Source organism: Hemibagrus wyckioides, linkage group LG26, assembly GCF_019097595.1.
Source record: "Hemibagrus wyckioides isolate EC202008001 linkage group LG26, SWU_Hwy_1.0, whole genome shotgun sequence".
NCBI classification, from domain to species: domain Eukaryota; kingdom Metazoa; phylum Chordata; class Actinopteri; order Siluriformes; family Bagridae; genus Hemibagrus; species Hemibagrus wyckioides.
Window position 1 is genome coordinate 5,880,884 of NC_080735.1, and position 13,681 is coordinate 5,894,564.

At 42.6% G+C, this 13,681-nt stretch overlaps 1 protein-coding gene across 2 annotated transcripts in view; it reads right to left on the minus strand.

Annotated features, from left to right (window-relative positions):
• The window catches only part of gpc6a (glypican 6a), a 146,479-nt gene that overhangs the window by 47,422 nt on the left and 85,376 nt on the right, over positions 1 to 13,681 (minus strand). For both annotated transcript variants that reach the window (XM_058380943.1, XM_058380944.1), the window contains exon 4: positions 2,167 to 2,332. In XM_058380943.1, coding sequence (XP_058236926.1) covers positions 2,167 to 2,332 — 166 coding nt within the window. The remainder of the gene's footprint in view (positions 1 to 2,166; positions 2,333 to 13,681) is intronic.

Sequence of the window (13,681 nt, forward strand, 5' to 3'; positions counted from 1 at the left end):
TACCATGACGACTCGCCTGCGGCTGTGTCCCAAACCGCTGCACCACCGCAGCAAAAAGTTAAGTTAAAATAGCACACCATGTACAGGTGTAATTACCACAAGCCGACGACATACTTTCGACAAGCTATTTAGCACAGAGGTATGGAGGATTGGGACACAGCCCACAGAGAGACGGTCACATTTAGCCTCCGGCCGCACAGTTTAAAAACCTGGATGAAGAAATTAACGAGTTTATTAATTTAGTGTTGGACGCACGGGGACGTATGTCCTCTCAGTGTTTGCCTCGAGCTGCCCCGCCCCACCCCACACACAGTGCCTTCGTGGGAGTGCGCACTCTCTGCGTGGCCTTGTCTGATGTTCAGGAGCACTGATCTTTTCTCGCAGTTTATTTTCAGCCAGAGAGTTATGAATGTCAGAGATGTGACCTCTGGGATTGAGGTGTGACAGGAAATGCTTCATTCCCATCCTGCATGGATAATTCTCTCTCAGCATTAGAGCATTTGATCATCAGCCACTTCACATTTCTGTGTGTGTGTGTGTGTGTCTGAAACATGGCCCATGACTGACTGCCGCTCTTCCGGCTGACTTTGTCTCGTTGCCGCTGTTCGGAATGTCTTACAGAAGAGCAGCCGAAGAAAACACACTTTGTCATTTACGCTTCTCAGTTTCCTGATGGCTCTGCTTTAATGGAGTAGGAGTAATTTCCGCAGAGACGCTTTCAGAACCAGCAGCTTTCTGTTTTCCGGCAAAGAAATCAATGATCATTTCCGCTGGATTAGACCCACACACTTGGGTTCTGTCGTCTTATAACACAAAGAGATAACAAGACATGGGCACTCTTTCCACGGGCTCCGTCCCAAACCGCATACTGATGTGAACTACAGAAAACAATAGTACTAAATTCCAGTTAAAAAAAAAAAAAGACATTATACTTCCACAAAAAGAAAAGTGCAAATAAAAAGAATTCTGAATAAAAGAACACAAGCATTTTAAATGACACTTAAAGCACTTACTTTTTACTTATAGGAAAACTTTTTATGGACTATCTTGTATTTTTGACTGTGTAATCCTGTGTGTGTGTGTGTGTGTGGATGACAAGGTAAGAAGAAATGTTTAACATGCACGCTAAAATGAAACTCTCATGTGTAATTCTCTTGTGTACGCCGAGCAGACGAGGGTCTCCACACTGGCTGAAGTCTAGGCACTAACCGAACAGACAGACAGACTGCTGTTCCATTAGGCCGCTCCCAAAATCCTCCCATGCAACACACACACACACACACACACACACACACACACAGACACAAATGCACACATACACAAGCAAAAAGGATGAAATCGGAACGTGACCCGATCAATAAGGCCTTATCAACAGATCCTGAAGCTAAATGTCACGATTGGCTTTTAGGAACGACATCACACACACACACAAACACACACACACACACACATAAATATTCAAAAGACAAACGGATTCTCGGCGGCGGCGTGACCGAGCCGCGACGGGGTCGATGGCTTTTTGTGAACGAGAGACACACTGATTGAAAATCGATAGCGAGGAAAATGAAAAATCTGCTGAAATGTCACGGAACAAAGGAGACGGGAAAAAAAACCCAGACGCGTGTAAGAGAAAAGCGTTAACACGCCTCAGTGTTTTAGCATGAGATGACACACGGTCAAACATTTTGCAGAGAATTCAGCCAATTCCTCCTGTGATAGACGGAGACGTGTGCTTAGCAGGCGGCCTTCAAAATAGAATCGCTAATCCCTGACGCCAGAAATCTCACAACACTTTTCACCATGGAGGAGATCTGAACCGTCTCTCCGTCTGAGAAGCGTGTTTGTCTGGTAATGAAGTTGTTTTTTTTTACTTTAATAAACAGTCGTGGTTCGATTTAGCAAGCTAACAAACACAAGCTGGCAGGATGGCGCATGAGCTAGCGAGCAGATTTCGCTACAGTCGCTTGTTCTGTTTATATCTGCACTAATTAGCATCTGACTTTTATATTGAAATGACATGAAATGAGTTCACAGCGTACAACCTGATATTAACATGGATCTCCTTCAGCTATGTTTGCTGTAGCTGTGATGAGAGAGAGAGAGAGAGAGAGAGAGAGAGAGAGAGAGAGAGAGAGAGAGAGAGAGAGAGAGAATATGTGATTCTACCGATGAAGACGTTCCACTCTGGGTCCAGGTCAGCTTGATTAGCCAGACAGCCCTTCATGACATTCTGACAGTAACTCCTGCACGGCTTCAGGTCCACAAACCCGCCGCAGTACGGACAATACAGCATCCGCGTCAGCGCCTTACTGCAGCCGGGGGACACGTTCACCTAGAGACAGGAAATGGACATCAGGTTAGAGAGGAAGACACTAGATTAGACAAACAGACTTCAGACTGTTGCTAGACAGGCTGGTGGGATTAGTCTAGTCTCGACTGACACTGTGTGTGTGTGTCACTTCTCCTTTAGTGGAATAAGCACTTATTTTAGTTGCTCTGGATTAGGGCGTCTTCCAAATAACATAAACATAAATTGAACAACACAGTGATGTATGAAACTGACCAATCAGAGGATCCCCCCTCTCCCCAGTCCCACCCCACAAAACACACACACACTGCAAAGTCACATCTGTCTGTTACAAACCCTGTTACATTAACAGACTGTTCTGTCCTGCACAGCGTGGGCTCTGTTTCAGACTCTGACATAGTGTGCACTAGGGGAAGTAAATGGATCAGAAAAGAAGTTTGAATATTGACTTGAAAAGAAAAATCCAAAGCCTCTTCATTAGTGCCGATTTAGTGTGTTAGCACAGACTCCTCCTGAGCTCGCTCTAATTTACAGCTACACAGTGTGTGTGTGTGTGTGTGTATTTGTCCTCCCTGTCATGGTTGCTCATTCACTCGTTTACCCGCCACACGTTGCGCTACACGTGTTAGCCGTCACTGTGTAATTGAAAGTACAAGAAGCGGAGCGTGTTAGTTGCGGCACACCTTGGTGCGCTAAGATAAACACATCCTGTCCCTGTCTGTCTGATCTCTCATCACATCCACCCATCTCTGTCTCTCTTTCTCTATCTTTCTGTCTTTCTGTCTGTTTTTTGCTCTTGTTGTGTTTTAGAGCTTCGGGTCTCTCTCCACATTCTCTTCTTCTCTCTCACCCATCACTCATCTGTCGCTCTCTCTCGCTCTCTCTCTCTCTGTCCGTATCAGTTTTTCTGGAGGGACAAGAAATCCTGACATTTTCATGCTTTATTACATTGGTTGAAACCCTGATGTGACACAGCTGAGGAGTTATGGTGCACTACACACACAATGCCCTCAGCTTATACTGCATGATGCAGTCAAATGCTCAGTTTATCAGAGTTTACAGTGTGCAGAGCTCACGGCTTTCACTCACACTCACTGACTCTCTTACACCAGTGAAGAGGAGAGAAATCAAACTTACAGCATGGTCAACCTCACAAAGAGAAAGACAGTGGAAACCAAAAATATTAATAAATATATGAAAGAAAGAAAGAAAGAAAGAAAGAAAGAAAGAAAGAAAGAAAGAAAGAAAGAACATGTTATTATTTCATCTTAGAAATCCTGTTAGGATGTGAGCTAGCTTTCTAGTGTCAGGTAGCTAGCTTCTGCTTTAAATTAGTCATGCTAGGTAACTAGCCTGTTCGATTATTAGCTAGCAGCTTGGCTGATATGATAGTCAGCTGTTTAGCTGAGATGAGATAGGAACTGCAGAAGCGGAGTCACGCTGGGGTTAACCTGAACCTGCACATTCACACCCCTACATTTACCTCAGAACTGTGTGTGTGTGTGTGTGTGTGTGCACATGTACCTCATCCTCAGTCCTGTGCTTTATATATTTCTGATGATTCACTGCACTGACATGGCCACCTCAACTCACACTGATTTACCTCTCCATCCTCTACATCTATTACCTCATCCATTTAACTTATCGATTAACGCAATGACACAGTGGTGTACAAAACTGACCAACCACACACACACACACACACACACACAAACAAAGGGGTGGGCCTTGCTGAGTGGAATTAATGATCATATTGATTCGTTTTTTAAACAACACATCTGAGGTAAAATGCTCTAACATGGCTACCTGCTTGCTATCTGGCAAAACTGTTAGCCTCCATCATTACCTAGCTTGTGTGTGGAACTATTTTCTCACAACTTTAACTAGCATAGCTTGCTGAATGAAGCTAACTGATGCCATCGCTCAAAGTGAAGCCGACAGAAATGCACTGATGTATGTGATGGTAAATCTTTACACGTTGTTTGTTCGTTAGATTTTTTGGTTCGTTTGGCTTACAACATCAGCGAGGGTTTCTTGATAGTGTGCAGACTTCAATCCTCACTAATATGACGCTGCAGGCAGAAAGAGAAATACCTCAGAGTTAAATAGATGGGCTGAAATCCTCAGCTGGTGTGACACACTCTAAATCCAAGCAGGCACAGTAATCCATAATCACACACACACACACACACACTTGTGAGATTTGGTGCTGTTTGGCTGTGATATGATCAGTGTAGTGAGGATAAACCCTGCTGAGAGTGAGGATGAGCTTCGAAATTCATTCATTCTCTCCTGTTTAATATTCATGCACAATTTATATTATTGAATTTAATGTGTGTGTGTGTGTGTGTGTGTGTGTGTAATGTTTCTGAGATTAACAGTTCAAGCCGAGTCTGTGAATGAATGTCACGGTGTATGAAATCAGGTCACAGAATAAGATCATGAAACAGTGTCCCAAATTACATCTTATTTACTATGTAGTGCCGACAAAGTGAGCAGGACGTGCAGTTTGGGACATGGTTTTTATAGTGAATAGGGTGTGTCATTGGGGACATGTCCACAGTGGACTGATGTAAGTTTTTAGGCAGCCTATATAGTGAATAGGCTTTGATATTTGGGACACATCCACCATTGATCAACGTTGGTATTTAGGCAGGCTATGTGATAAAAGCGTGTTGTTTGGGACACACCCACAGTGGAATGATAATAGTGATTATGTGGTTTGGGACACAGCCATACTGTTGAATGCAGTGTGCACAATGCTAATCTGGTGGCTATACACATTCATTACTTGTTAGCTCCATTAGCCTTAAAGCTGTGCTGCAAAAGAGAAGAAGCATTTCGACACAGAACATGAGCGAGTACATTTAGGGAATCGGTGACATTTAAAATGATGTGATGATTCGTGCTTCCTGTGTGCTGTCCCACAATCCCCACAATCCCTTGTGAAGGAAAAAAAAGGAGAACATCCCTCTCTCCCTCCATACACCCCCCCCCACACACACATACACTCACACTTGTACACACTCCAAAATCCCATCTAAAGACATTACTAGCCTTGAGCCACAGCTTTAGCATTACACTCAGTCCCCAGAAGAAGGAAGTAGAAAACATGTTAATGCTAATGCTAAATGTCACATCAGAGAGGAAAGCACTAAACCCCACTGATCCCCTCCTGAGTCACACGTGTTGTGGATGATCCCATTTTTTGTCTGCATCCAAATTCATGCCAGGAGTCAAATGGCCTTTAACTTAGTAGTGTGCTAGCATGCGTAACATCAACAGTGCTGGCACGGCTAAAGGAGCGACTCCGAGTCCATCTGTTAACCCGAGGAACCTGAGGCACCCGAGGCACAGTTATACAACTGAATATCACATGCTTAGCTTCAGAGTCTGACAAAATGACATCACCAGTCACAGCTCCGCCACTTTCTTTCTCAGCACACAGTTTGGTTTCACGCCACAACACGCATCAGATTCAGGTACGGGGCGTGGCCTAAAGTCTGAAGGTGGAGCAATACATTAGAAGGGATTCAAGAATAAAGGTTTATGAAGTCTAAAGAAGGAAAAAGTAAAGAAAAATATATGAAAATGAAAACGTAGAGCTGAAGAGAAAAAATAAGGATTTTTAGGGAAAGAAGAGAAACGTATAAAAAAAGGAACAAGAACAAAAAAGAAAAATGTAAGTAAAAAAGGAAAAGAAGAAAAAAATGAAGCTTAGGGGAAAATGAAGAGAAAATAAATAAATAAAAAAGGATGGAGGTATGACAGCATAAGACTAAAAAACAGAAGAAAATATCTAAAAAAAAAAGAAGAAAGAAAGAAAGAAAGAAAGAAAGAAAGAAAGAAAGAAAGAAAGAAAGAAAGAAAGAAAGAAAGAAAGAAAGAAAATTAAAAGGAGACAAAGAACGGAATCAAAGAATAGAGAAAGAATAAAGGATGGAGGTGGAAGAAAAGGATGCTGTGATAAAGGAAAGAACAGAAAGAAAGACAAGAGTCTTTGGAGAGTCAGAAGACAGAGAGAGAGATCAAAAAAGAGGAATAAGAAGCTATAAAATGCAGATATATTTTGCTACAGAGACCAGCAGGTGAGAGACAGTGCTAAACCAGAGGCCATACACTTCTATTACTTGTTAGCAACATTAGCACAGGATACCATTTTTAATCAAACGGTTCCTTTAAATGCTCAGATTCATGGCTCGGTCCTGTCACACTCCATCATTCTTCTTTTCAAACCTGTGTGTGTGTGTGTGTGTGTGTGTTAGTTATCAGCAGTGCGAGTGTGTGTGGAATACAGATCAGTGTGAGGAAGCGCTGTGTGTGTTTAAAGAGCCGTGTGTGTAATGGAGGAGTGGAGACGTGCGGCCGCTGCTCTTTCATTCAGACCTGCAGTCTCTCTTTTCATCAGTCGCCTCAGAATGAAGTGCTAATTCTGTAGAGCTCCATCTCTCTCTCTCTCTCTCTCTCTCTCTCTCTCTCTCTCATGGATGCATCTCATTCTCAGGTCAGTGTCCTTTGAAGAGATGAATCTATTTCAGTAATTGACATCATCATCATTATGGTCAATCTGATTGGCTGAGAGCAGAAGTGTCTAACATGGACAGTTTCCTTGCAGGATGAGAAAGGCTCCGCCCCACGACCTGTTGCGTAAGAATGTTAGCGACGCCCATTTCACTTCTAGCTTCTGCGTCATCCCATACCGTGATTAGACGTCTTTACTGTGATTAGATTAGATGAAAAAATCTCAGTGATGAAACTGGAGATGTTTTATTTCTGCAGTCTACATTCTATACATTTCTCAAAACCCCAAAAACCTTATTTTCCTGATTTTACGATGATTTATCAGAATCATCTCAGGATTTAGAAGAAGAAGAAAAAAAGATGAATAGAAAGTCAAGTGGGAAATTTCAAATGAATCATCAGTAAATAAATAATACATAATGTATAATGATAACTATAAATGAAGGAATGATTAAACGTTGTACATGACCTAGATAACACTAGAAAACATCCTTTTTTAAAAAAAAAAATCAATCCAATTTAGATTTCAATATTTCCTCAGAGATGTCTGATATGTCTTACTTTCTTTTTCCGGATCACATCATTTTCTCTTTTTTCAGTTGTGATGTAGTGTTTTGGGTAATCTGTGCAAGCGACCTAGATATTATTCTTTGAGACAGACAGACAATAGAGAGAGAGAGCAAAAGAGAGAGAGAGAGAGAGAGAGAGAGAGAGAGGTGGCTGTGTTTACAGGAACATGTTTTTCCTCTCTGTGAGAATTTCACTAGGCAGGTCGGAGGTGTAAATGGCGTTTCTACATCTGTCTCTGCCATGTGCACACACTAGTCCACATTTAGCGCCAAGGCCTATTTCATCTCAGGACTATGTATGTGTATGTGTGTGTGTGTGTGTGGTACCGCTACACTCAGGCATTTCCTGGCACTTGATGCGATGTGATCCGGTGTCGTGTGGGTCAAACACCGATAGATGAGAAGGCATGCGGCGGCGCGTTTGATCCCTGAGACCCACCCGGTGTCATATTATCACCAGGGTAGGGGGAAGGGAGTTGGCTGTGTTCCAAATATCAAAACCAATGGACCAAAGTGCATGTCAGGATACATGGTACTCTATCATACATACACATTATTTAGCTTTATAGCTAATCTTGGATGCCTCTGGCTACATCACAAAGTGCCAAATCTACACATTAGCACCAGAGACAGTGTAATGTTTGGTACACTGTTCAGAATGAGAGTTTTATAGTTTAGTGGAATATTAAGCGCTGTGTCCCAAACCACCAAACTATTTTATTAAGTTTAACGTAGATCAATTACCACATTATTGGCAAGTGGTTTTAGTGCCACAATAATAAAACTTTCAACTGCAGCCAAGTCTCAAATCACCATAAATAGCATGTACAAGTGAGCAACGATGACCAATTGATGCTGCATCAGCTATACTAAATACACAGTGTGTCAAAGTAGTACACAGTGTTCAGCGAGTGCTGTTAGCAACCTGGCTAGTTTACACAATAATGGAAACCCTATTCACTTTATAGTCCACATAAACAGCATGATCTGTCCAGCCACACAGTCAGTCCGCTGTGGACATGTTCCCACCTCACTCACCCGTTTCATTATGTAGGCCGTAAAATACCATCATCAGTTCAACATGGATGTGTCCCAAACCACACACCCTCTATTCAATATCCAGGTCTCATAAACACCATCATCATTGTGTGTTTACTAATGCCTTCACGGCCAATCAGAACACACGCACAGGGCTGGAGAAACCCATCATTTGACATTAGTGTGTTCTAGCTGATGACAGATGATGAAATTTTCTCATGCAGTCAGACTGTTGGACCCCTGTTGCTTTTAAAGTCAATGATTTTCACAGACATGCAGGAGAGAATGTGGGAATTCGGAGCATGTGTGTGTGTGTGTGTGTGAGACACAATGATATTTAAACAGGCAGCTCGTCACTGCCTGTGGGCCTTCTAAAGCACTGACACTCACTATGTCTTCCATAAAATAATATCACACTAACACTGTTCCGACTTTACACTAAATTATTTCAGCTGTAGGATATCTAGAGATTTTTTTTTCCAGAGCACCATAAATGATGTGATAAATTTTAACCATAATAATCGTCCAGCTCCTCTTAAATGGACTTGCCTTTAGCTTAAATGCAAGCAGCTTTCAGATGTAATCTATTATATTCTTCCCTTAGGGGTTCACCATTGATGCTACCTTGGCTAGCAGGAAAGTTCTTGTCCACGATACTGTCCTTCTCCAGGATATCAGCCTGTTTATCCAGGATACCTTCCTTCTGCATGTTGCCTTCCTTGTTTAGGGACACCGTCCTTTGTAAATTTCTTTTCCAAGATAACTTACATGTTGATACTGTCCTTGGCAAAGATACTATCCTTCTTGGGAATATCATCCGGTTTAACCAGGATACCTTCCTTGTACCTTTCATGTCTAGGAGACTATCCTTGTCAGGATTATTGTTCTTGTTCAAGACGTCTTCCTATTTCAAGATGACATCCGTGTCAAAGATACTGTCTTTTTTCAGAGATACTATACATCTTCAGGGATGACTTTAAGTATACTATACTTTTATACTTGTTCAGTGATACCAGTCATGTTGTCCAGGTATCATCACTGACCAAGATACCCCTTATATCCAAAATATTGTTCTTGTCCAGTATACCATGCTTCCCTGCAAGTGCATTTGAGGAACTGGACAAGGTGGTGAGGAACAAAGCTCTTATAGCAACTAAGGTGGACTGCATACTCCACATACCTTTGGGCATATAGTGTAGTGGGGTTTTTTTCAAAATATTGCTCTTGTTCAAGATACCTTCCCAGTTCAAGATGACCTCCTTGTTCAAAGCATGGCCTTGTCCAGGATCATTTCTTTGTAAGGGATACCCATTCTTGTCCAAGATGCCTTTCCTGTACAAGATATTGCTGTTATCCAAGGTACTTTTCTTGTCTAAGACAGATCTTCTTCAGTGATACTATCTCTGCCCATTCTTGCTGTCTTGGATAAATCCTTGTCCACTATTATTACCAGTTAAATGGCATATATTGACCTTGTTTAAGCAGCAAAACCAGACAACGTGTTATTATGAGAGACATCATGAAATTTAAATCTCCAATTGGCAGGAAGTGAGGTCAGAGACAACAACAAAAAAGAGTAATTTCCATACTTTGACAGGAGCTAAACAAACAGCATTTAATCCCCACAAATCGTCACATTACTGCTCAGTACACTAAAGCTTTTAAGTGCACTACAGCATCACGAAGCACAAATCCTCCAAACAGCCTCATAATCCACCACACAGAGAGTCTTCAGTCTCACTGTGTCTGATTTAAAAGCAGGAGCTGGGTTTAATCCCACTGTAATTCTTCCTCTAAACCAACGTCAGTCTCATACTATCATTTACTACATTTATTTACTCTCTGTTCTCTGTAAGGACTTACAAATGAGTGGAAGAAAGAAAGAGAGAGAGAGAGAGAGAGAGAGAGAGAGAGCGAGAAAGAGAGAGAGAGAGATAGATAGATAAATAAATAAATAAATAAATAAATAAAGACAGAAAGAAAGAAAGAAAGAAAGAAAGAAAGAAAGAAAGAAAGAAAGAAAGAAAGAAAGAAAGAAAGAAAGAAAGAAATGATAAATTGGGTGTGTCAGGAGTTAGTACTTTATGACTATTAAGTTGTTCTCATCACACAGGTGAAGGAATGGCAGCTCTCGGATTTGAACCCTCAACATTCTGGTGTTTGAGCACAGAGCATGTTCAGCACCACTGAGTTCACATATCCTACAAATCACTGCAGGACTCTTCACTAATGCAGTTATCAAAGAAAAAATGAGGAAAATTTGTAATCTCTTTTGTGTGTTTGCTTAATGACATACACATCAGTTCTCCTGCTGTGTTCATCCTCTCGTGAGCCACACTAACATCGGACACTCTCAGAACGACGGAGCGCCAGCGTGTGATTGATGGACACGGTGATGGTCTCGCACTCCAATTACGGCCAATCTCATCTGTCAAAATCTCCTGCTGCGGCCATATTTCCTCACTGCGCTCGTTTCACAACGCTTATTTTACGGCTCTGTGTGTGTGTTGAAATGTTATGGCCAAACTAAGCAGAAACAAAATTGAGAGAATGCAGTTTTTGTATCAACATTAAAATAAAAATTACATTTCTTCCTAATTAAGAACCCCTTACTTAAGGGCCCCCACACTTTCTATCACTTTCTTTCTAACCCCATTCTCAGTCGAACCACTCCTGTTACTCTAACTCTGCCCCTCACTCTAACACCACCGCCTTGAGTCTACTCTATTCCCCATGCTCAATCTACCCACAAGCCACACTCTAACTCCACCTTTACTGTAACCACATCCCTCACTCTCCTACTCTAACTATACTCTCATTCTAACCCCACATCCGACTCTTACTTCCACCCTCACTCGATCCATACCATGACTGTAACCACACCATCACTCTTACCCATATCTCTGCTACACCCACTCAATATAATCCTCCCCCTTTCAGGCCTCACTGTAACTCCTTCCCTCCACTGACCCCCACACTCACTACTCACCTTACTCTAACTCCCACCTGTTACTCTAACCCCATCCCACACATTAACTAAGACCTGCCCTGCTCCCATTCTAACCCCACCCCCGACTCCTACTGCACCTGTTACTCTAACCCCACCCCTCACTCTTACTGTACCTGTTACTCTAACCCCACCCCTCACTCTTACTGTATCTGTTACTCTAACCCCACCCCTCACTCTTACTGTACCTGTTACTCTAACCCCACCCCTCACTCTTACTGTATCTCTTACTCTAACCCCACCCCTCACTCTTACTGTACCTGTTACTCTAACCCCACCCCTCACTCTTACTGTACCTGTTTCTCTAACCCCACCCCTCACTCTTACTGTACCTGTTACTCTAACCCCACCCCTCACTCTTACTGTATCTGTTACTCTAATCCCACCCCTCACTCTTACCACATCTGTTACTCTAACCCAACCCCTTACCACACCTGTTACTGTAACCCCACCCCTCGCTCTTACTGTACCTGTTACTCTCACCCCACCCCTCACTCGTACTGTACCTGTTACTCTAACCCCACCCCTCACTCTTACTGTACCTGTTACTCTAACCCCACCCCTCACTCTTACTGTATCTCTTACTCTAACCCCAACCCTCACTCTTACTGTACCTGTTACTCTAACCCCACCCCTCACTCTTACTGTATCTCTTACTCTAACCTCACCCCTCACTCTTACTGTATCTGTTACTCTAACCCCACCCCTCACTCTTACTGCACCTGGTACTCTAAGCCCCCCCCTCACTCTTACTGTACCTGTTACTCTAACCCCACCCCTCACTCTTACTGTACCTGTTACTCTAACCCCACCCCTCACTCTTACTGTACCTGTTACTCTAACCCCACCCCTTACTCTTACTCTATCTGTTACTCTAACCCCACCCCCCAGTTTTACTGTACCTGTAACTCTAACCCCACCCCTCACCCTTACTGCACCTGTTACTCTAACCCCACCCCTCACCCTTACTGCACCTGTTACTCTAACCCCACCCCTCACCCTTACCACACCTGTTACTCTAACCCCACCCTCACCCTTACTGCACCTGTTACTCTAACCCCACCCTCACCCTTACTGCACCTGTAACTATAACCCCACCCTCACCCTTACTGCACCTGTTACTCTAACCCCACCCTCACCCTTACTGCACCTGTAACTATAACCCCACCCTCACCCTTACTGCACCTGTTACTCTAACCCCACCCTCACCCTTACTGCACCTGTTACTCTAACCCCACCCCTCACCCTTACTGCACCTGTTATTCTAACCCCACCCCTCACTCTTACCACACCTGTTACTCTAACCCCACCCCTCACCCTTACTGCACCTGCTACTCTAACCCCACCCTCACCCTTACTGCACCTGTTACTCTAACCCCACCCCTCACCCTTACTGCACCTGTTACTCTAACCCCACCCCTCACCCTTACTGCACCTGTTACTCTAACCCCACCCTCACCCTTACTGCACCTGTTACTCTAACCCCACCCCTCACCCTTACTGCACCTGTTACTCTAACCCCACCCTCACCCTTACTGCACCTGTTACTCTAACCCCACCCTCACCCTTACTGCACCTGTTACTCTAACCCCACCCTCACCCTTACTGCACCTGTACAAAATTGAAAATGCAGTGTTATCTATGATGTAAAGCTGCGATATTCTGAGAATCAATACAGTAAATAATTATAAAACGTTTGTGATAATTGTTGAGATTTTTTTTGACACAAGTTTCTGTGTCATTTAGGGCTATATACAGATCTCTGTAAGTTTCCAAATATTAATAATGCACACCATGTTTACTACTTGTTCACTGAAAAAGACACCTATATATATTTATATATATACTACACGTCCCATGATTCCTTGCATGTTCCTCACATTAATAACATTACAGGCTGATTGATGGTCTTTCTTTCAGGTTGTGTTTGAGATGATGAATCACTGGCATAGTAAAAAGGTGAAATGATAAATGATGTGCGTATGCTGTGTGACAGCTCATTACAACTTGAGGCTTGCATGTACTTTAATAAACTTTAATAAAAAAACCATTAATAAAAAAATAGACTTGGATAAAATGCACTGCACTGCTGTGACATGAAGACCTTTGTTAATAGTTTGATTAAACAGTCATGTAGGTGTTTATATTTGGTATCGATAGTGGTGTATGATGTCAGGCTTGTTGTTTGATAAGTATTGATCAGATATTGATTGCGCTGCACTTAATAAACAAACATTG